The sequence below is a fragment of the Heterocephalus glaber genome, unplaced genomic scaffold (assembly GCF_053883595.1).
Source record: "Heterocephalus glaber isolate CG9 unplaced genomic scaffold, H.glaber_assembly_v1.0 deba00000347, whole genome shotgun sequence".
In the NCBI taxonomy this organism is placed as follows: domain Eukaryota; kingdom Metazoa; phylum Chordata; class Mammalia; order Rodentia; family Bathyergidae; genus Heterocephalus; species Heterocephalus glaber.
This window is the reverse complement of record NW_028258143.1, coordinates 51,367,927-51,393,417: the sequence shown is the minus strand read 5'-3', so window position 1 is coordinate 51,393,417 and position 25,491 is coordinate 51,367,927. Positions and strand designations below refer to the sequence as shown.

The window sequence follows — 25,491 nt, the reverse complement described above, 5'->3', positions numbered from 1 at the left end:
ATTTTCCAAAGACAGTAAGATCTGTTAGAGCCTTTATAGGTTTCATTATAATGGTAAATCTTCCAATAACAGATGGAAAATGGTTTAAAAATAAACTCTAAAAAACAAGGAAAAGATGAATATGGATCTGACTAGGAAACAAATCTTAAAAAAAATTTTGAGATGGGGTGGGAGTCGGGGGTGGGTCTTGCTAAATTGCCTAGGTGGCCTTGAACACTTAATCCTCCCATCTGGTCTCTTAAGTACCTGGGACTACAAGAACACACCACCCAACCAGTTAAACACTAAAACCTTAAACAGCATAACCTTATTAATGAACGTACAGCAGGTCCTTTGAGCATTTCCCTAGCTATCTGAAGAGACTCTTAAATCGATGTTAATCAGCTTACTCTGCTTTATTAAACATAATCTTGCATGTCTTAACATTATTTAAAATTTCAAATAAGTATCAAAAGTTCGGGCCAGGGATTTAGCTCAGTAGTTCTGCTGCCTGCCTCACAAGCACAAGGTCCCAGGTTCCATCCCCAGTACCAAAAACAAACAAACAAAAAAACAAATAAGTATCAAAAGTTAAAGCAAGGACATTTGGCTTCTTTTTCAAACTTATTTGTTTACTGCTTCCATGAACTGAATCTCTACTCTTTTTTATTTTTATTTTTTTAAGACAAAGTCTTCCTGTGGAGTATAGGCTGGCCTTGAATGTGCTAGGCAGCCTCGGCTGGCAGTGAACTCATGATCCTTTTGCCCCAACCTCTGTGCTGGGATTACAGACACATGCTCCCACACCTGGCCCTGAATCTGTACTCTTAATTATTGAGAACTAAAATCTTTCAAGTCAAATAGTATTTATAATAAACTGATATTTAATCAGGAAGATACTTTGCTTTCCTGCCCCCTAAAAACCTTTGATACAAATAATGCCATACCATTATTCTAAAAAATGTATTAATTACAGTATAATAATATATTTATAAAATTATAGGCGATAAAAATTACCATTTTGCCCACTCTCCCTGAAGTCATTAATTCAAATACAGAAAAAGCTTAAATCTTTAAAATTTTTCAGTAGCTACTCATATTCACAAAATATATTTTCACTTTTTTAAAAAAGCTATTTACCACATTGTCTCTCCAGGGTTTAATTTAATAATAATGCTAAAGTAATAGTTTGCAACAACCTTATTTTTCTTCCTTCATTCTCTCTCATATCTACATTCATAGACCAAAAGAAAGAAAAAAATGGCATAAAAAAATCAAGACTGATATCTGTGAATGTGTAAACATGCATGTATAAACATGCATAATGCTACATGACTATAAAACTACTAATCTTACACATTTAGCTCAGCTAATGTCAGTTTGTTATCAGTTTATAATGGTTTATTACGGTCTTTTTTTTTTTTTTGGTATGGGGGATTGAACTCAGGACCTTGTGCTTGCAAGGCAGGCGTGGTGCCACGGAGCTAAATCCCCAGCCCCATTATACTCTATTTTTTACCTCAGTCAACTTTTTTCAGGGTCAGTTCTCAAAAATCACAGTTGCTAGGAGAAGGTTATAAAACTGTAATAACTGAAGGCTGGTTACAATTATGATTAAGCAGGCCAGCCTGTAGTCTCTATAATACTGTGGTTTAATGACCCCTCTCAAACACTGTTCTGCTTAAAACTTTCCTATGAAAACTCCTTCTGTCACATCAAAGGGCCTATAAGGACCCGGCCACGCTAGGCCAGGGTGTACTAAAACTCCCTACTCACTATTACTTCTACCTAGCATGCTCCTCCTCTCAATCACAGCATAGGGGCTCCTCTGGTGTTCTCTACAAGTCCACTTCTCACAGCTCTTCCTAAACATACCGTCTAAGGTTACCTCTCTCGCTCTATCACAGCACCACAATCATCTATCTCCTCTATTAGAACATAAGCTCCAAGGGAGCAAGGCTTTTGTCTGTGCTGTTTAGCAGTCCAGCACTAAGCTTGGTTAATTAAAGATGCTCAGTATTTTTTAAATTAATGAAAGGACAAACCTTTTTTTTTTTTTTCTGCAGCAGTACTAAGTATTAGAGAGTTGAGTTTTAGAAAGCAATGTTGCAAATTGTTTTCACTGGCTCAAAGGAAAGTCAAATGTATGAGATAGTCCAAATCACTTGAATCTATATTCTATATTCATTCCCATATTAGTTTTGTAATCACATAGCCATGCAAAATGTCTATCCTAGCCCTCACTAAAGGGAGGAAGGAAGGAAGTTTATAACTGATAAGAGCTTTGATCACATTATCTTCTTAGGCAAAAACAAAACAAAACAAAAACCTTTGCAAAAACAAAGCAAAACAAAAACCTTTGCGTGATCTCCACATAGTCCTTTCCAGTCTAGCCTCATACTTCATTTTCAGCACTCTCTCTCCTCCCACTGTCAGCAAAGCAAAGCAAATCACGTACTATTTCTCTGAGTACACTTTAACCTTTATAATTTTCAGCCTTTCCTCACATTTATTTATTTATTTATTTTTGGTACCGGGAATAGAACTTAGGACCTTGCGGCTGTGAGACAGGCAGTGGAATCACTGAGCTAAATTGCCGGCCCTCCTCACATTTATTTTGATAGAAAGGCTCTCCTTTCCCATCTCTGTACAGTGAAATCCTACAGACACAGGATACCAAAAACTACATTTCACAAATAACATTCATTTATCAAACAAAATCACAAACTTTGAGAGCTATTCTGGAGTATTTCAATGGTTCTTTTAAAAAATATTATAACTAATACTATAGTTTCTTCATATCTGAATAATATACTTGGTATTGGGTAAAGGAAATGAATTTCATCATGATAAGGATTAAAGAAATGAAATCCACAACAAAAAAAAGGGGGACAAGGCCAATTATACTTTCTTTAGGTTCATTTGTCTTTCATCACAAAACTGAAAATTTAACATGCAACTTAAATACAGTACCACTTATATCCAAATTTTGAATCGAATGTGGCCTACACCAATTTAAAATTTTTGGTTTAAGTCTGCCATCAGGATTGTAATAATGTAATCTATTTGAGTAATACTCATAGATCATTCAGAATCTTTAGTACAAGAATTGAAGTGCCTGAGGAACAAGAAATGCAGTAATAAAACTTGAAGGTTCCCATAAGATTATTCAGGTTCTTGTATCAGTTTTGGTATTTCATTTCTTATAGGAAATTATCCATTTCCCATGATAAATATAATCATTATGTACTGTAAACATGTACTAAAACATGTTAGAAAAATGAAAAGGCTATTTTTTGGAAAATTTTTAAAAAGACAAACTTCTGGCCAGAAAAATTAGATAAAATTTAAGTGACCAGGGTTTGGGGATGTATCTCACTGGTACAGTGACTGCCTAGTATGCACAAGGCCCTGGGTTTTCTCCCCAGCACAGAAGGAAAAAAGTATAAGTAGCAAAGTATTAAATGGAAAAGGGAAAATAGTCCTAGATGTAGTGAAAAATTTAACTTAAGAAGCAATTCTGAATAGCTGTATGACAATAAAACTGAAAACTTAGTTGAACTGGATAATTTTTTTTTGTTGGTTTGCTTTTTCTTTTTGAGACAGGGTCTTATGTAGTGTAAGCTGTTCTTGAATTCACTATGTAGCCGAAACTGGCCTCAAATTTGCAGTGATCCTCTTGGGTCTGACTCCTGAATGCTGGGATTACAGGCGTGCACTACCATGTCTGGCTTTAAAATGTTTTAAATTTTTATTTTTATTTGTACATGTTTATAGTACATAATGATATTTATCATGGGAAATGGATAATTTCCTCTAAGAAATGAAATGCCAAAACTGATACAAGAACCTGAATAATCTTATGGAACTGTTCTAACAGCTATTTAAGAAATAAATACTTGGAATCAACCCACTGCAGACAGGCAGGTCTGTGCACGCCCTACCGAGGTCCTGAGTCGCGCGGAAGACGCCAAATCACCCCGCTGCAGACAGGCAGGTCTGCCCACGCCCTACCGAGGTCTCCCCAGTCCCGAGGAACACGCCGAATCAGGCCGCTGCACACAGGAAGATCTGTGCACGCCCTACCGAGGTCCTGAGTCGCACGGAAGACACCGAATCACCCCGCTGCAGACAGGCAGGTTCCACACTACAAAGACGCAGAGGACACCAGACCACCAGACCAAGGTACTGAGTCCTGCTGTTCTCGGCCCAGAGGTAGGGGCTTCTGAGCCGTCGTCCCACTGCTCCTGGTCCAGAGGAAGGGGCTTCCCGGTCACCATCCCTCCCGCTACTCCAAGCCCAGAGGAAAGGGCTTTTGGGCCACCTTCTGTCCCACTGCTCCTGGCCCAGAGGAAGGGGCTTCCAGGCCACCATCCCTCCCACTGCTCCCAGCCCACAGGAAAGGGTTTTTGGGTCACCATCCCTACCGCTGCTCCTGGCCCCTGTCCCACCTCTCCCAGTTCAGAGGAGGTAATCTGTGCAGGCGCTAACAGCCCCCCCGCTCCAGTCGAAATGAGAAAACACGTAAATAAGTCCCAAAACCAGACTTCCAGATCACCTACAGCAACCCCAAAGGGGAATGAGATGGAACACTCTGATACTCAACCACCTGGACCCACTGAACTGGCAACCAAAGGGGATCTGGAAAAAATGAAATCAGAAATAATTGCTCAGATAACAGGAGAAATTGTGCCCCTACTGCAAGACATGATTAATAAATCTAGAGAGGAGCTCAGGAGCATGATAGAATCCCCACATAAGAAACAAATGGAATCCATAAAACAGATGCAAACAGATTTCCAGGACATGAAAAACTCCATTGAAAGTCTACACAGCAGAATGAGCCAATGTGAGGACAGAATTTCAGATATAGAAGATAAGACTGCAATTAGTGACCAGCAAAAGAAAAATGGCTTCAAAATTAAAAGGGAACATGAGAAATCAATCCAGCACCTGCTAGATGATGCAAAGAAGAATAACATAAGACTGATTGGGCTCAATGAAGAAACAGGAGAGAGTGCAGATGACATTAAAAAATCTCTTCACAGAAATAATGGCAGAAAACTTCCCAAGCAGGGGAAAAGAGCTTGACATACAGATAAGTGAGGTATATAGGACTCCAAACAGCCTTGATAAAAAAAAAATCTACACATAGGCATATAATTGTTAAGATTCCAGAAACACAACAGAAGAACAAAGTTCTCCAAGGAGTCAGAGAAAAGAAACAAATCACATACAAAGGAAAGCCCATCAGAATCACAGCAGACTTCTCAACACAAACCATCAAGGCAAGAAGAGCTTGGAGTGACATAGTCCAAGCCCTAAAAGAAAACAGCCTCCAACCCAGATTGATGTACCCTGCAAAACTATCTTTCAAAATGGATGGAGAAATAAGATACTTTCATGACAAAGAGCACCTTAGGAACTTTGTGAATACCAAACCAGCACTCCAAAGAATTTTACACAATAGCCTAGGAACAGACACTGAGGACCACAACCCCAGGAAGCAAAGCTGAATGAACCCATCTGGCATGACAAGAAATTAAATGTAAAGGGGGAGAACCCAACAAAAAGAAAAAGTCATGGCAATGACAAGTCAATACGTTTCAGTTATAACCATCAATGTTAATGGTCTCAATTCACCAATCAAAAGAAATAGACTGGCAGAATGGGTCAAGAAGCAAAATCCAACAATATGCTGCATACAAGAAACACACTTCATTCAAAAGGAAACTCACAGACTGAAAGTTAAAGGGTGGAAAACAATACTCCATGCAACAGCAACCCAAAAAAAGCCAGAGTAGCTATCCTCTTTGCAGATCAAGTAGATTTCAAACCAACACTGATTAAGAGAGACAAAGAAGGACACTACATCCTTGTAAAGGGAAGAATCCAAGAGGAAGAGATGACAATCATAAATATCTATGCACCAAACACTAGTGCACCCAACTATATAAAACAAATACTAACAGATATGAAAAGTCATATATGCACTAATACAATTGTAGTGGGGGACCTCAACACCCCACTGTCACAAATAGATAGATCAACTAGACTAAAAATAAGTAATGAAATACTAGAACTCAATCGAACTCTTGAACAAATGAACTTAACAGATGTTTACAGAGTCTTCCACCCCACAAAATCAGAATACACATTCTTCTCAGCTGTGCATGGGTCATTCTCAAAAATAAACCACATACTCACACATAGAACATATTTAAGTGCAAAGGAATTGAAGTTATCCCCTGTATATTATCAGACCATAGTGCCATGAAATTGAAGATCCATAGCAAAAGAAACTCAAAAAATTTCATAAACACGTGGAAACTGAACAACACACTTCTGAATAACCAATGGGTCACAGAGGAAATTAAAGAAGAAATCAGACAGTTCCTTCAATTAAATGACAATGACAATACAACATACAGGGATCTATGGGACACAATGAAAGCAGTCTTACGAGGGAAATTCATAGCAGTGAATACACATATTAGGAAAACGGAACAAGCCCAACCAAACAACCTGATGCTGAACCTCAAGCTTCTAGAGAAAGAAGAGCAGGACAACCCCAAAGCTTGTACAAGGGAGGAAATTATAAAGATCAGAGGAGAAATCAATGCAATGGAGACAAAGAGAACGATACAAAAAATCAATGAAGCCAAGAGTTGGTTCTTCGAAAGAATCAACAAAATTGACAAACCTTTAGCCAACCTTGTAGAAAAAGGAAGGAAAAGGCCCAAATCCATGCAATTAGGAATGAAAAGGGTGAAATGACAGCAGACCCAGCAGAAATCCAGAGGATCATCAATACCTACTTCCAGAACCTATACGCCAATAAGATGGCAGAAGAAATGGACAGATTCCTAGATACATATGAATTACCAAAGTTGAACAAAGAAGACCTAAAAATTCTGAACAACCCAATATCAACCAATGAAATTGAAAATGTAATTAAGAATGTATCAACTAAGAAAAGCCTGGGCCCTGATGGCTTCACTGCTGAATTCTACAAGACATTTAGAGAGGCACTGCTGCCACTACTGTTTAACCTCTTCAATGAAATTGAAAGGGAAGCAATACTCCCAAATTCGTTCCTGGAAGCAAGCATCACCTTGATCCCCAAAGCAGAAAAAGACCCAACTGAAAAAGAGAACTATAGGCCAATCTCACTAATGAACATAGATGCAAAAATCCTTAATAAGATACTGGCAAACAATGCAGAAGATCATCAAGAAGATCATACACCCTGATCAACTGGGATTCATCCCAGGGATGCAGGGATGGTTCAATATACGAAAATCAATCAATGTAATACACTACATCAATAGAGCCAAGGACAAAAACCATATGATTATCTCCATAGACGCAGAAAAAGCATTTGACAAAATCCAACATGCATTTATGATAATAACCCTGCAAAAAATTGGAATAGATGGTCTCTACCTCAAACTGATAGAAGCCATCTATGAAAAACCAACAGCCAATATCATACTAAATGGTCAAAAACTGAAATCCTTCACACTAAAATTGGGAACAAGGCAAGGATGTCCACTATCACCACTCTTTTTCAATATAGTTCTGGAAACATTAGCCACAGCAATTAGACAAGAGAAAGAAATAAAAGGAATAAAGATAGGTAATGAAGAAGTCAAATTGTCATTATTTACAGATGACACGACACTCTCTATAGAAGACCCCAAGAACTCCACCAAAAGTCTTCTAGACTTAATAAGCAAATTCAGTCAAGTAGCTGGTTACAAGGTCAACACACAAAAATCAATAGCTTTCCTCTACACCAATGACAGACTCACTGAGAGAGAAATAGGGCAAATAATTCCTTTCACAATAGCATCCAAAAAACTGAAATACCTAGGAATCATCCTAACGAAAGAAATCAAAGACCTCTTCTCTGAAAACTATAGCACTCTGAAAAGGGAGATTGAAGGTGATATCAGAAAATGGGCAGACATCCCCTGCTCCTGGGTAGGAAGGTTTAATATAGTGAAAATGGCCATACTTCCAAAACTGCTATATAGATTTAATGCAATTCCAATTGAGATCCCACCAGGAGCATACTTCATAGACCTTGAGAAAACAATCCAAAAATTCATTTGGAACAAGAAGAGACCCAGAATAGCAAAAGCAATTCTAGGTAACAGAGACATGGCAGGGGGTATCACAATCCCCAACCTGCAACTATACTACAAAGCTACTGTGATAAAAACAGAATGGTGCTGGCAAAGAAACAGACTTGAGGACCAATGGAACAGATTAGAAGATGCAGAAACAATGCCAGACACACTCAGCCATCTCATCTTTGATAAAGGAGCCAAACACCCTCAATGGAGGAAAGATAGCCTCTTTAATAAATGGTGCTGGAAAAATTGGGCTTCAACTTGCCAAAGATTAAAACTAGACCTGTATCTCTCACCATGCACTAAACTAAAATCAAAATGGATTAAAGATCTAAGTATTAAAATAGAAACTCTGAACCAGTTGGAACAGAGGTTAGGTAGAACCCTTGAAGACATCGGTGTAGGAAAAGATTTTATGAACAAAACCTCAGTTGCCCATGAACTAGCACAAACAATCAACAAATGGGATCTCTTCTTATTAAAAGCCTTCTGCACAGCAAGAGAAACCACCAGCAGTGTGAAGAGACAACCCATAATGTGGGAAAAAAATCTTCACCTGCTCTTCCTCAGACAAAGGTCTACTATCTCGACTCTATAAAGAACTTAAAAAGATCAGACCTCCCAAATTTAAAGACCCAATCCAAAAATGGGCATCTGAAATGAACAGACATTTCTCAGACAAAGAAGTAGAAATAGCAAATAAATACATGAAAAAATGTTCAACATCACTGGTCATTCGAGAGATGCAAATGAAAACAACACTGAGATTCCACTTCACTCCGGAAAGAATGGCTGCTATCATGAAATCAAGCAATAACAAATGCTGGCGGGGCTGTGGGGAAAGAGGAACCCTGCTCCACTGCTGGTGGGAGTGTAGACTGGTGCAACCACTGTGGAAATCAGTATGGAGATACCTCAAAGAACTAGGACTGGAAGTCCCATTTGACCTCACTATTCTACTGCTGGGGATCTTCCCCAAAGAATTAAAAGAATCATACCACAGTGATATATGTGCGCCCATGTTCATAGCAGCACAGTTTGTAATAGCTAAAATTTGGAAAGAGCCCAAATGCCCATCAACTGGAGACTGGATAAAGAAAATGTGGTTTTTTAATAAAATGGAGTACTACTCAGCCATAAAAAATGAGAAATTTATAGCTAAGTGGATGCACATTGAGGCGATACTCTTAAGTGAAATAAATAGGACACACATGTGTAAATACCGAATAGTTTCTCTAGTGTGAGAAATGAAAGTGTAAATAAGGACTAAATGTATAATAGGTAACGTGAAATAGGAAGAAAAGGGGTAAAGGGGAAGGAAGTGGGAGGGCTAGGGGAAAGGATAGAAGGGAATGGGATTAATATGAGAAAATGGAAAAATAGGAACAAAATCTTTGTAAATAGGGAGGACTGGAGGGATTGAAGGGAGGGCTGGGCAAAGGTGGAAAATAAGAACCAAGAGAGACTATGTAAAGGTGCAAATTTCCAATGATGAATGTCATTATATTGTATACCTAAAATGTACCAGTGATTAGAATGAATAATCGATAATGCAAAATAGGAAGAAAAGGTCCAAAGGGGTAGGGCTAGTGGGAGGGGCAGGGGAAAGGAAAGAAGGGAAAGGAAAAATGATGAGAAATGGAAAAAATGGAAATAAAGCCTTTGTAAATAGGGATGGGTGGAGGGGGTGAAGGGAGGGCTAGGAATGGGGAAAAAATAAGAACCAAGATGCATTATGTAAAGGTACAATTCCTAATGAGAAATGTAATTGTGTTGTATACCTACAATGTACCAATAAAAGAATTTAAAAAAAAAAAAAAGAAAGAAATACTTCCAAAATTACATAACTTTTCCAGAAAACAGAAGGTGGAAAAATCATATAACTCATTTAATGAGACTAGTAGAACCACTGTGATAAAATCAGCAAAATATAGTAGAAGAGATGGTAGGCCTGCCTCTCATGAATGTAAATAATTATTAAATAAAATATTATTAAATCAGTGCACCAATTAAAGAATATATAACAGCTCAAAATCGTTAGGTTTCTTCCAGAATGTAAGTGTACTTTTACATTAGAAAATTTATCAATGTTAACATCAGATTTATGAATTAAAAAGGGGAAAAAGCATAAGATCATCTCAAAACATGAAGAGACCTATGAGTTTGTAAAAATATTTTGGTGATTTGGGGAATACCCAGAATTCTTTGTGACTGAGTGCTGGACTCAGTGGTTGTCTTCCAATAAATAGAATGTAGTAGAAGTGATGGTTTGACACTTGCAAGATTAAGTGATAAAAGGGATCAACTTTTAAATGGACTTCTTTCTCATATTGCTCACTCTGAGAAAATAGGCAGCAAGGATACAAAACAGATCTATGGCATGGCCCACATGGATAGGAAATCAGCCATGGAATTGATACTAATGGCCAACACTAACCTGCCAGCCATGGCAATGAGGCATCTTTGAACCAAGACCTCCAGTTCTGTCAAGCCTTCAGGTGACTATAGCTCTTTCTGGCTGACATCTTGACTGTAATACCATGAGAGACCCTGAGCTAGAACCACTCAGCTAAGCCACTACTAAATTCCCCACTGGTAGAAACCACAAGACATGAGAGATATTAAATGTTGTTTATTGGGGGCAGGTGGTTGATATAAGAAATAGAAAAGCATGAGTAAACTACACCCATTAAAAACTGTGAAGTGGGGGCCGGGGATTTAGCTCAGTGGTTCTGCTGCCTGCCTCCCAAGTGCAAGGTCCCGAGTTTGATCCCTGGTACCAAAAAACAAAACAAAACAAAGCTGTGAAATGGTATATAACTCCTGTTCCCTGTGCCCTGAAGAAAAAAAGTCATATTCTAAGGCAGATTTACAGTTCAATTCTATCAAGTTTTTAAAAAATTGTTCTAAAAAATAGCAAAGGGAAAGTTGCCAATTTGTAAACTATAATCATAATGACTAATGAACATGGCTATAAGCAAGTATTAGGCAAATTTTACTTACATACATACCAAAATCCTAACTAAGATATTAGCTAATCTCTTTAAAAAACACATGTAAAAGTTCATCTGCCACCCCCTAGAAGTGACCATTAGCAGTTCTCTGAAACACAATTCTCCGATTTCTAATAGGCAATATATTTAGGGTTACCAAGTAGATATAGTTATTGAGAGAAATTTCTCCTTCATAGAACCTCAGCCAATAAATGTAGAAGGAATGGTGGAACAAAAGCAACTTTGCAACTCTTAAATAAAAAACATAAAGATCATCAACAAGTGTTAGTAGTTACGAATAAAAAGCTGATGAGGAAATGAATATTCACACGGTGTCAAAGTTTCACTCCCAGGTATTTCTTGTTAGTCACAGGGTTAACAATAATGGAGAAACTCTGGCAATCGCAATCATAACCAAGTAACCAATCTCACTGTCATGACATACTTCTCAACAGAACTAGGATAAGAGGTCCCATTTGACCCAGCTATTCCCCTACTGGGTATCTTCCCAAAAGAATTAAAAGAATCATACCACAGTGATATATGTGCACCCATGTTCATAGCAGCACAGTTTGTAATAGCTCAAACTTGGAAACAGCCCAACTGCCCATCAACTAGAGAATGGATAAAGAAAATGTGTGTGTGTTTTTTAAATAAAATGGAGTACTACTCTGCCATAAAGAATGAGAAATTAGAGATATTTATTGCTAAATGGGTGCACATTGAGGCGATACTCTAAAGTGAAATAAATAGGACACACATATGTAAATACCGAATAGTTTCTCTGGTGTGAGAAACAAAGTGTAAATAAGGGTCAAAAGGCATAACAGATAATGTGAAATAGGAAGAAAAGGTCCAAGGGGGAAGGGGAAGTGGGAGGGGCTGCTGGGGAAAGGAAAGAAGGGAATGGAATATGAGAAAAGGAAAAAATGGAAATAAAGTCTTTGTAAATAGAGGGGTAGAGGGGTTGAAGGGAGGGCAGGGGAAGGGGGAAAAAATAAGAACCAAGATATATTATGTAAAGGTACAAATTTCCCAATGATGAATGTCATTATATTCTATACTTAAAATGTACCAATAAAATTAATTTAAAAAGTGTAAAGGGCTAGGAACTGTACCTCCGTGATAGAGCACTTAAAAAATAAAAGAACATGTTCTACTGATCCGATGTATGTAACTATAGCATATCTATCACTATGAGATATTCTTGTCAATGATGTGCAGTCTGAAGTGAATCAAGCTTTTTGATCAAATTTCCAGCTTTGAGGAAACACAAAGGACAAAGGAACAAAAGCTACATGTGAAAAAGCCATCAAAGGCAAACTCATTCTACAGACCAATTTGCCCATTCTTTAACAAGAAGATGTCATGGGGCAAAAACACTGTGTGTAGAGAATGTTTTAGACTTAGAAAAATTAAAACACATAACTAAATGCAATATACAGTACAGCAAGACTTTTGAGGAGAAGAAAAATGTGAAACTAGGGCTAGTTAGAAAAAGAAGAACAAAAAAGGAGGATGATTTTCTACATCAAAATAAGATACAAGGGCTGGGGATTTAACTCAGTGGTTTCGCCGCCTGTTGCGCAAGCACAAGGACCCAAGTTCGATCCCCGGTACCAAAAAGAAAAAAAAAAAGATACAATATAAAGCCACATAAAACTGGGTTAATTATGTAGAATCAGATAAATAGATCCATAGTGAAACACAGGTCGGGAATGTCCATGAATACATAAGAACATACTGTAGGACAAAACTGGCATCAGGTATCAGTAGAGGAAAAGATACTGGTTAACAATGGTAGTGAGAAAATTAACTAACTACATATATGGAGAAAAATTTGCTTGGAACCCTACTTCTTACTATTTTGAAAAATATAACCCAGATATATACAAGTAAAGGGTAAAACTATAGATATTAAGAGTAAAACTAGGGCCAGGGATTTAGCTCAGTGGTTCTGACGCCTGCCTCGCAAGTGCAAGGTCCCAAGTTTGATCCCTAGTACCAAAAAAAAAAAAAAAAAGAGTAAAACTACAGAACAGAAAAAAATATTTGATATATTTGCATTCTAATGTAGGAAAAGATTTCTTTTTAAAAAGACAAAAAAGACTAAAACAGACAAAAGTCCCACTAAAATATACAAGAAGAGTCTACAAATCTTAGGAAAAAGAGCCCTGACCATAAACAGAAAAAGGATACAAATACATAATGCCAAAAAGGGAAAAACCACAATCATTAATAGATATATGAAGACAGCCAAATCCACTGTAACAGATAAATGCATATTAAAACACTTTGGGCACACCATCAGGTTTGCAGAAATTAGAAAGCTAGATAATATCCAGTGATGATGTGGATATGGTGAAACAGTTTCATGCAGTGGTAGTGGGAGGGTAACCTCTGGCCTCTCTTGAGTAGTATGCAGAACCTAGGTAAGCTTATACACAGAAACACAAGTCAATTCTTGGGCATATACCCCAGAGAAACTCTTCTAGTCCTCTGAGGAAAGGTTATATTCTTTATAATGTTGCTTATGATAGTAAAACAGAGACAGAAGCAATCTAAGTGCAGAGTACTGAGGGAATGGGTTGGTAAAATATGGGACATGATAGAATATATATCAGTCAGAAATAAATGGGTATGTATATAGCAATATGGAATAAACTGAATGAGACATAAAAATGTATATATACACAGATACATAAAATCTTGAAAAAATGTAATATAGAGGATAGACTAAAAGAATGTATTTTTGTTAAAAATCCAAAAGTAGGTATTTAACGCATAAGTGAAAAGGAGAATGGAATCGGAGATGGGAAAAGCCAGTGAAACACACATACACACACACAACACACACACATAATCCTAAAGAACAATCTTTCAATCTTTCAAGAACCAATGATGGGGCCGGGGACTTAGCTAAGTGGCACCCCGCCTGCCTTGCACGCACAAGGTCCTGAGTTTGATCCCTGGTACCAAAGGGGGGAAAAAAAAATCAATAATGGAGGTGTGCCATGAATTAAGAAACATAAACAAGTGAATTCAGTGAAACTGATGTCCTGAAAAGAACAGAAAAGAAAAAACGTCTTATAGAAGAAAAAGGGCAGTGGCACGGGAATTTAAAAAAACAAATCACTCAATGACTATAAAACTAACAGTAACAACTAATAAGCAAGTGGTTCAGTTATTAGGATAAGAAGTGTTCTGATTTATTTCATTTTAAAATTGCAATAGCAATAGAGTATAAGCTTATTAAAGTCATAAAAATTAATGTACCGCAGTCTTTTTCTACCAGTATGGAAAAGGAATACAAACTGAAAGAAGTAATAGTGTAGCAGATCATGGAAGTTATCAGCTTTTTCATCTTGAAATCTTTCAGAAATATTAGCTCTAAGAACAGTTCTATTGCAGTTTTACAAGAGTGAAACTAGTATTTATCCTCTGGACTGGATGAAGTTAGCCCACAAACTAACTGAAATGTTGGTCCTTAAAGGACAAAGGCTAGGTCAAACTAAAATAAATACTATGTAACAGCAGCTAGCATAGACTGATTTTAGGTAAGCATCAAATGTTTTCTGATATGTAGCCAGATGTTCTCTGTAATTCTACTATGTCAGCATCTTGGACTAGTATAGGTATGAAAATGAATAACCCCAAAAAAGATTTAAGTCAAATTTTTGCCAAAATGAGCTATCAATGTGATTTCTCTATTAGTATTGAGAGTAGAGCATTATAAGCTTTGCCTCCCACTCCCATTCCTTTGAATATTAATAATCGATTATTATATCTCTCTCTAACCTACAGAAAGAAATACATAATTAAGATTAGGAAACACTCATTTTTGAGCTTAACACAATATGGCACATAAAACTTGCTCAATAAATCTCTGGTTTTTAAAAAATCTGATTTAGTAAGAAAAGTCAATTAGTGGTTCCATATGTTAATAAATATAAATAATCTTACAGATCGTTTGAACAAGTAAAATAACCACGTACAATTCCAAATAAATGATAAGATTAGTGATTTTAAGGCACAAATAACAAAAATATGCAAAATTTGTCAAGTCAACTCCTCATCTCAGCCATGGCTGAGCTCAACAGAAACATGCCTCTCTCTCATAAATGGATATATTCTTATCCTTACCAATAGGGGATTCTGGGGTTAGCCCCATGCTTTGAAGCAATGCTTCAGCTTCTCTTCTTTTTTTTTCAAGATCTGACTCTTCTTGCACAGGAGCAACAGCTTCCTTCTTCTGATCGGTCTAAAGTTTTTAAGTTAAAACTCAAGTTTACATACGGCATAAAACATTTCTATTTGCTAAAATATAAAGTGCCAACACTGTATATTTTGAGTGAAATTAGTTTTGAGTAAAATATAATTTTTATAGTCATTCCTAAGAGTGTTATCTAATAGTTAATAGTAATCTCCAAATGATAAGTACTAAGTTGATCCATGTTTATATAAATCAAAGAATTTCCACAAAAATTTTCCTAACAGATAAATTCAAAATTGCAGTCAGATTTGAATTTTCTATAGCAGTGATGGCAAACTTTTTAGAGCTTTCAATGATACAAACAGCCTGCTGTGGCACATATGCCATGGGTTCACCCCCACTGCTCATAGTATAAAACTGATAACCATAGACAGGAATGGGGGAAACCACCCCCCTTTCCAAGTGGCCCAAAAGTTTACAAATAAATGTCATAACACTATGAAAAAAAAGTGGAGTTATTTAAGAACTAGCAAATTTTCAGTAAATGGACAATTTGATTTGTTGAAAAGCTTTAATACCTCAAACTTCTGTATAAAATCTTCACTGTATTTATGCAACTGTAGGTAGAGAACATTTATCAAAAATTCACCTAAAGAAAGATTTTATTTTTAAACGGCAGGTCTTATTTATTTTTAAATTTAAGAAACAGGGTAGCTGGGTGTGGTGGTACATGCCTTCAATCCCAGTACTCTGAGAGGCTGAGGCAGGAGGATCACAAGTTTGAGTCAAGCCTGGGCAACTCAGCAACATCTTGTTTCAAAATAAAAAATAAAAGAAGAGCTGGGGATGTAGCCCAGCCAGAGGTGGAGAAAGAGACAGTCTCACTGTGTTACCCAGGCTAGTGTCAAACTCCTGGGCTCAAGTGATCGTGCTGCCTTCCTCTCCCAAGTGGCCAGGACTACATGTGGATGCTACTGTGCCTAGCTTTCAGGTATTATTTTAATAATACAAATACACAGTTGAGTTTTGAGTTTTTTAAAATTAAAATTCACCTTTGCAGAGCACAAAACATTTTTTTGTTATGAAAATATTAGCAACTTTTATTTCAGTCATGTAGAGTTTTGGCAAAATCTTCTAGTTAAACAACTAGGTAAACCTCAATGTTCTCAGATCATCTAAAACATCTCAAATAAAATCTAAGCTTTCAAGGGAAAAGTTTTATATATGTACTTCAAATGATATAAACTAGATAACTATTACATATTGAGTGAATTTGGTTAATCATAATATTCTATGATATTACTATTAATCAGAATAGCAAAATGGGCTATGTTACCAAGCTGATGCTTTGCTATATTTAATATAGTAGACCCATTGCTTATTACTATTGAATTATCTCTTGTAATATTTTATAAACTTTAAATTGGATAGTGATACTGAAATAGATATCCCTTAAAGATAACTTATTACTAGAAAACAAAAATCAAATTTGCTCTCAGCATTGAAATGTCTAAGGCTATGGATACTATTTAGGAAGGCTCAGCCAGTCTGAAACATGCTTCTATCAGTTAGCTTTTTTTTTTTTTTTTTTGGTACCAGGGATCAAACTCAGGACTTTGTGCTTTCAAGGCAGGTGTCAGCACCAATGAGCTAAATCCCTGGCCCCAGTTAGCTTTTGATCAAATACCTAATGTAAAGCTCTACTCTTCTTATCACAGAAAGGTTCAGAATAAACTAGCAAATTCTTCCATTATAGACCTCATATCATCATAGCAATGTTGTACATAAATTGTTCCTTGATTTTTCTGCTACAGATTTTTCTCTTAGTCCCTAGATTTCCAGTAGTCCTAACTATTATTTATGCTATCACATATGAAACTTGGCACCAAAGGCACAGTTAGGACAAACTACCTAATACTGTCCATTTAATACATAAGTGTGGTAAAAGTATTCATAATCTTCTTTAAGATTTTCCATAAGGGCCAGGTGTGGTGGTGCATGCTTGTAATCCTAGCACTTTGGAGGCTGAGGCAGGAGGATTGCCATGAGTTTGAGGCCAGCCTGGGTTACATAGTGAGTTCAAGACCAGCCTGGACTACACAATGAGACCCTGTCTCAAAAAAACAAACAACAACAACAACAAAAAAGATATTCCATAGGGATAAATATGTTTCAATGCAGGAATAAGTAAAATATCTCCAAGCCAGGGCCAATGTATATTTGTTTTATATGATGAAATGTTTTACCAAAAGTCAGTATCAAAAATACCTGGTTAGGGCTGGAGATTTAGCTCAGTAGTGCTGCGCCTGCCTGGCAAGTGCAAAGTCTTGAGTTTGATCCCTGCTACCAAGAAAAAAACCCCAAAAAACCTGGTTCACCTTTATAGTACTATCAAATCTACAGCTCAGTAAATATATTTCAATGACTAACTCATGATAAAAGACAGAAGTATAAATCTAATCAATTAAATTTTCTATTATATATATTTCTGTTTGTGATTAGTACTACACATTCTGACAAAATTATTAGATCAGACTAGCAAAATATTCAAATAGTTCAAAGTCTAAACTAAGTTATGATATATGCCCTATCTTATGAGCTTTTACAATGCACATACTTATTTTAATATATTCCTAGAGGATCACATATGTAAATTGAACATTCACAAATGAAATCTTTGAAAAGTTTTATCCTAAATGAAATACTTTTATTCAGTTAAAAAAAAAAATCACATTCCAGTTTTGCTATTTTTCTATATCTGGCTTCTATAAAGTAAGATTCACTTATAGTGCTGTATTTGCAGTCATAACTAATAGATTTTAGATTTTAACTATTTAAAAATTATTACATAAAAGCATAAGTACTTGAAATAAACCAATTATTTCATATTGAATTTATTTTTAAATAATGAAACATACTTCTTTTTTCTTCCTTTCTTCTTCTTTTCTCTTCTTTTCCTCTCTGATTTGGGCCAATCGCTGCTTCTTCCGCTCCAACTCAGCCTTTAATTCACTTTTGTCTGACATGTTTGTGACCCTAAGAAGCATACAATCATTTACAATTATCATTACATTGGTACAAGTAGCACATTTTTTAAAAAATTAGTGTGTGAAGAAGAGAACAGTCCCGTTGGGTATGGTGGCTCATGCCTGTAATCCCAGCACTTGGGAGGCTGAGGCAGGAGGATCACCGAGAGTTTGAGGCTAGCCTGGACTACACAGTGAGAACTTGTCTCTAAAAAAAAAAAAAAAAGAACAGTCCCAAAAAGTCATGTATTTTGATGCTACCTAAAGATAGTACTATATATAATTCTACTTTTAAATAATGGAAACAAGCCAGGTGTGGTGGCTCATGCCTGTAAGCCTAGCTACTTGGAAAGCTGTGGCAAGGAAGGTCAAAAGTTTGGGTCTCTCCTGGGCAACTTAGTGAGACTTTGTCTCAAAAAATAAATTTTAAAAATAATAATGAAAACATGTACATACTACTAAGATGAGAAAAATTACTGTATGAACAAACTGGATGTAAAAACTATTTCCCAGTGCTGAGCACAGGAGCTAACACATGGTAAGTGCTTTAATGTTCACATGCCCAAATTTAACACAATGAGAGCGAGAGGTCAAAGCTAGCACTTAAAACAGAGGATACCAGCTGGCATTAAGAAGCTATACAACACCAAACAAAACTATTAACAGTTTTGCACTCATTCCTAGAAACTTTAGAAAAACAATAGGAGGTCAAACAGAAAATTCCTGTAAATTCTAAAAGTGCCATGGAATTAGTAATGGTAAAGATAAGCAAAATATAGCTACCATCATTAACAATCAAATCAAATGACCTTCTATTAATCTGCAGTAACACCTCACCTACACCTCTTAAGGCACTTTTAGTACAATTTTTGTGAAGAATCTCGAAAGGTTCCATATTAGATATAATCTATTCAAAATCAGACTGTGTTTTAGTCATTTTTGTTATCTCTACAGCATCCCAGCACAGTGATCTTAACATTATATTGACACTGACTACATGATTAATGGGCAAGGTAGAATTACAGAGCTTTAAAAAACAATCACTATATGAACCATAGTGCTTCATCTTCAGTTTTAGGAAGCAGTAATGAATTTTTTTTAATTGAAAAAGTAATCTACGGGCTGAGCATAAACTAGGAGCCAGGAACTTGTTACTCTCTATGTATTTTGTATCATTATCATGATCATCATCTTTTGGGGGACTGAGGATTGAATCCCATGGCCTTCCCACTAAGCGACATCTCCACCTCACCCCCTTTTTAAATTCAGGGTTTGGCTAGGTCGCTAAGTTGTCCAGACTAAGCTGCAACTGTCCATCCTCAGCCTCCGAAACATCCAGGCCATAGACTGTTGATTTAATATGTAATGATCAATCTGTCGACATCTGTACAACTTAAGTATTAAACGGTCAGGAAAACTGGGAGAATAACTTCTGAAAAACTCTGTTTATGAGGAAATCTCTTTAAAAGCACAATTATTAAATGTGAATAAAGTTAGCTTAGTTAAGAGGTAAAATCCATCTATTAATAAATGCATAAAGAAAATTTCAGTTGCAATGTTCCATTAAGTCTAACGTGAGTTAAATTTTCAAGAATACAAAAACGGGGAAAAGTTGGCGTGGCTGACCCTTAAATATACAGTACTAAGAGTCATTTGAACAAACTGAAAGAAAACAAGGAGCGTTTCTTATTCAGCCCTCTTTACACCTGTAAAAAGCTTCACACTAACGGCTGCTGAAGAGATCTTCCACCCCTAACTTCATGACAGGGTAGGCACGGTATTTTTGTTCAGGGTCAACTGTAACGCAGATACACCAATACCAATTTATATCTAGGTTAAAGTAGCAACATTTTTAGTCAAACACCAACAGTTAAGTTTGTCGGGCTGAGCCATAGCTGACCGGCCCTCTCATCCTCAGGCCAGAGCCTTTGCTCCAGGACTTAAAATTTCAGGGAAAAGAGTCTCTAGAATTCCATGCTACAACCCTTCCACATCGGCGACTGTCCAACACACACAAGGTAAGCGGAGACGCTATGAACCCAAGCAGTAAGGTCTTTCATTCGTAAAATGGTGCAAGGAAAAAAGCAGGAACTTTCTTTCGCGGGCTTCCGGCCAAGCGGGCGCGGTCCAGGCTAGGGTGTCCGGGGAAAGGGACCAGGAGCGCCGGACAAGCCTTAGGGCTCCCCACGCGGTTCAGGAAGAGAAGGGAGTGGACTCCGCGCCCCAGGCCGCACTGAGTCACCGCTTCGGCTCCCTTCGCCTTTTCTTTGGGGAGCCGGCTGGCAGGCGCTGTCAGCAGGAACTGCCAAGCCGCCCTCCCAGTTTCGACGTGGGACCCAGCAGGCTGGAGTGCCTCGAGGGAAGGCCCTCCTCAACTCACCTGTCCGGTGGCGGGATGGGGAAGCGTCCTCCCACCTGCAACCTCCCAATAACGTCCCTACTTTAAGCACCAAAGTCAACTGTCGCCACCACCCCCTCAGCGGCTTCCGAGGCACACAAAGAGGGATGGGCGGCGGCAGCTACGGAGAGGATTTAGGGACAAATGGCTTCGCCACACCGAGGTCACTCTTCGAAATATGGGGTTGGGCCCTGAAGCCGCTTTTGACTTACCTTTTGTAAAATCGATAGATGAGACAAAGAATCCAACCCACCCGGGGGTCTGAAGTGTTTCCGCTTTTGCCAAAGGTGGAAAGCTACGCCTAATATCCCTGGGCTGAGCACGAAACCACCGCCTTCCCGGTTGGAATTGGTGCAACATGGGAGAACTACAAGTCCCAGCAACAAGGTGGGCAATGCATTCTGGGAATTGTGGTCCCTGGTCGTCGCAAGGTATGCTGGGATACGTAGTGTTTCTTGACCTTTGCTTTCCCACTTAAGGCCTTAGAGATTCCAACGAGAAGAAAGCAGTACTTTTGTATTCCTCTTAAGATGGACAGTGTTCAGAATGTTTCATGTGTTATATATTAAGATCTTTGACACAACATTGGCAGAATTTTAAGGAGGGTTATTTTCCACGGTGAACCTGAAAATAGGGTGAACGACACATTTTAGTGGACATACATAGTTAGATATAAAGATACAATTTTAGAACAGACTCATTGAGGATTCATGTGGCATTTGAGGTGAACCTAAATACAAATAAATTAAGTGTTATACCAAATAATTATCTCATATTTTGTTACTGTGTAGTAGCATTTTGATTTTCTCTCAAAAGTTTTTGGTAAGAAAGCAGTTTGCGTTTATTTGTATTTATTTATTTATTAGTATACTTTTTCAATACACAATGTTTACATTCCCTGTGGGGAGTTGGCACATGTACATAATACATCTTAATTCCTTTTTTTTTTTTTGTACCAGGGATCGAACTCGGGACCTTGCGCTTGGGAGGCAGGCGCCTGGAACCACTGAGCTAAATCCCTGGCCCCCTTAATTCCTTTTTTCATCCCCTTCCCCTCCAGTCTCTCCCTACTCCTTCCATCTCTTGATCTGTCTTCTTTCTTCACATCCAAAGGTTTATTTATTTGACAAAAATACAAAGTTATATTATCCTGAAGAGAAAGAACCCTGGTTGTGAAATATAAAACTTATACACTTTTAAAAAGTTTTCAAACACTACAAATATCACAAATGCAGAAGTAAAATCACAATTTTTTGTTTGTTTGTTTACTTTCCCAGTACCAGGGATAGAACTCAGAACCTTGTGCTCAAGAGAGGCACCACAGAGCTAAATCCCCAGCCCTTATAGTGTTTTAATAAAGCAAGAACTCCTCTAGCAAACTCTTTTTTTCTCCTCCTATTTTGCTTTATATATTTGGATTGCTCATATAAGAGAAACCACACAATATTTAAGCTTGTATATCTGCTTTACTTCATTTAACATCATAGTCTCAAGATGCATCCATTTTCCTGCAAATGACTCAAGTTTATCCTTTTTTATTGCAGAGTGGTATCAAGTGTATAAATGCCACATTTTCTTTATCCATTGATGAACATATAGACCACTATATCCATCGATGGGCATATAGGCCACTTTCAAGATTTAGCTATTGTGAATTATGCTGCTATAAACATGAGAATACATATGTCACTGTAATATGATGCCTATAACTCTTTTGCCAAAATACCTAGAAGAGGAATACCTAGGTCAAATAGAATTTCTAGTTTTTCTTTTTTGAGGAATCTCCATACTGATTTCCACAGTGTTTGTACTATTTTACATTCCCACCAGCAATGTAGGAGATTCCTTTTTTCCCAGAAGCCTTGCCAGGATTTGTTATTATTTGATTTCTTGATGATAGCCATTCTTTCTGGAGTAAGATAGTATCTCAGTGTTGTTTTAATTTACATTTCTCTAATGCATAGAGATGTAGAACCCTTTTTTCATATATTTATTAGTTATCTGTACTTTTCTTCTGAGAAGTGCTATTCATTTCAGTTGCCCATTTTTGATTGGGTCTTTTGTTTGGGGTGTTTAATTTTTTTTAGTTCTTTATGTATTCTAGATATTAGCTTTCTGATGAATAGCTGGCAAAAAATTCTCTCATTCTGTAAGTTGTCTCTTCATTCTGTTGATTGTTTCCTATGCTGTGCAGAAGGTTTTCATATGATGAGATCCCATTTGTTGATTCTTGGTATTGTTTCTTGTGTAACTGGGGTTCTGTTCAGAAAGTCCTTGCCTATGCCCATGTCTTCAAGAGTTTTACCAATTTTATCTTCCAGCAGGTTAAATGTTTCTGTTTTAATATTTAGATCTTTGATCCATTTTTATTTTAATGTAGTGCATGGTGAGAGATTTGGGTCTAGGATCAATCTTCTGCACATGGATAGACAGTTTTCCCAGCACCATTTGTTAAAGAAGCTGCCATCCTTCTGCATGAGTTTTTGGCCTCCTTGTCAAAGATCAGGTAGCTGAATGTGCCTGGAGTTGTTTCTGCATCCTTTATTTTGTTCCATTGATTCATGTCTGTTTTTCACAATACCATGCTATTTTTATAATTGTAGCTTTATAGTATGACTTTCGGTCCTAGATTGTTATGCCTCCTGCCTTGCTCTTGTTGCCCAGAAATGCTTTTGCTATTTTAGGTCATTTCTGGTTCCGTATGAATGTTAGAACTGTTTTCTCTAGTTCTGTAAGGGATGCTGGCTTAGTTACTTTTCTCTTGTTGCTGAGACAAAATCCCCATACCCAAAGTTAAAGGGGAAAGGGTTTATTTACAGTTTACTTACAGTTGTAGAGGTTTCAGCCCATAATTTGCTGGCTCCAAGGCAGGGTGACATATGGCAGAGGGGCATTACAGAAAAGAAACAGTTCATGGCACCCACATGGTAGCAAAAGCAACAAAAGGACCTTAACAGTGTCTTTCTGCCCCTTTTATTTTATTCAGACTACTTAGGGCAGGTAGCACTCATGCCCTTAATCCCAGTACCCTGGGGCCTAGCCCCAACATGAATCAATCACATGCTCTAGAGTCAGCCTCCTAGAAAAAGCACGAGGCTTTGCGGGAACATCTAAACACAAGCCATAACAGATGTTATTTGCATTTTGGTTGGGATTGCTTTAAATTTTTTTTTTTTTTTTTTTTGTACCAGGGATCAAACTCGGGTCCTTGCGCTTACGCAGCAGGCAGCGAAACCACTGAGCTAAATCCCCGGCCCAGGATTGCATTAAATTTATAAATCAGTTCTAGGAAGTTTGAGAAGTATGGCCATTTTCACCATATTGGTTCTACCTGTCCAGGAACAAGGGATATCTTGCCATTTTCTGATGTCCTCTTGGATCTCCTTTTTAAGAGTACTATAATTTCCATTGTAGAAGTTTTTCAGTTCCTTGGTTAGGTTAATTCCTGAGTATTTAATTTTTCTTGATGCTATTGTAAAAGGTATTGTTTTTAAAATTTTTTTCTCAGTGGAATGCTATTGATTTTTGTGTGTTGACTTTGTATATTGCTACACTACTAAATTTGGTTATTAGTTCTAGGAGTCTTTTGGTGTAATTTTTTGGGTCTTCTATGTTGAGAATCATGTCATCTGCAAATAATAATAATTTGGCTTCTTCCGTTCCTGCAGATAACCCCTTTTATTCTTTCTCTTGCCTGATTGCTTTGACTAATGTTTCAAGAACTATATTGAACAAGAGTGATGATAGCAGACATTCCTATCTTGTACCTGATTTCAGAGAGAAAGCTGTCAGCTTCTTTCCATTTAATATGATGTTGACCATTGGTTTGACATAAATGGCTTTTACAGGTTGAGATAAGATCCTACTATACCTATTTTCTTCATGGTTTTTTATCATAAATGGATGTTGGATTTTGTCAAAGGCTTTTTCTGCCTCAATTGAGACAATCACATGATTTTTTTCCTTCCTTTTGTTTATGTAGTGTATGACATTCATTTATTTGAATATGTTGAAACATTCTTGCATCCCTGGGATGAATCCTACTTGATCATGATGTACGATCTTTTTGATAATTTGTTGCATTCTGTCTGCCAATATCTTGTCTGAGGATTTTAGTTTCTATGTTTATTAAAGAGATTAGCCTGTAGTTCTCTTTTTTTTGTTGGATCTTTGTCTGTTTTTGGAAGAAAGGTAATGCTGGTTTTCAGGAATGACTTTGAGAGTATTCTTTCCTTTTCAATTTCATTGAAGATTATGAGAAGTATTGGTATAAGATCTTCCCTAAAATTCTTGTAGAATTCAGCAGTGAATCCATCAGGACCTGAGCTTTTATTAGATGGTAGTCTTTTTAAAATTACTTAAGTTTAGGGGCTGGGGATTTAGCTCAATGGCACCGTGCCTGACTCACAAGCGCAAGATCCTGAATTTGATTCCCAGTACTGCAAAAAACAAAACTAAAACCTTAAATTTTATTGCCTGATGTGGATTATTCAGGATTTTTATATCTTTTTGGGTTCTTGAAGTAGTTGTTAATAATCTGCGTTTCAGCAGAGTCTGTTGCGATTTTTTTCCTTTTTCCTTTCTAATTGCATTTATTTGGGTCTTTTCTTTCATTTTGGGGGGTAAAATTGGGTGGGAGTTGTCTATTTTGTTTATTCTCTCAAAGAACCAGCTCTTCAATTCATTAATTCTTTGTTTTTGTTTTTGTTTTGTTTTGGTACTGGCGATCAAACTAGGAACCTTA

The 25,491-nt window shown here is 37.2% G+C and overlaps 1 protein-coding gene across 10 annotated transcripts in view; it reads right to left on the bottom strand.

Annotated features, from left to right (window-relative positions):
* The window catches only part of Dync1i2 (dynein cytoplasmic 1 intermediate chain 2), a 61,617-nt gene extending 40,462 nt beyond the window's left edge, over positions 1–21,155 (bottom strand). For 7 of the 10 annotated variants that reach the window (XM_021238564.2, XM_021238566.2, XM_004857668.3 and 4 more), the window contains exons 1-3: positions 20,730–20,898; positions 18,242–18,359; positions 15,254–15,371 (exon numbers count right to left, since the gene is read on the bottom strand). In XM_021238564.2, the coding sequence (XP_021094223.1) occupies positions 15,254–15,371; positions 18,242–18,349 (226 nt within the window). In that variant the 5' untranslated portion in view covers positions 18,350–18,359; positions 20,730–20,898. Of the gene's footprint in view, positions 1–15,253; positions 15,372–18,241; positions 18,360–20,729; positions 20,899–20,959 lie in introns of those variants that run through there. The other 3 variants (XM_021238565.2, XM_087196463.1, XM_087196498.1) reach the window with 1 other exon arrangement.
* Positions 21,156–25,491: the final 4,336 nt, after the last annotated feature.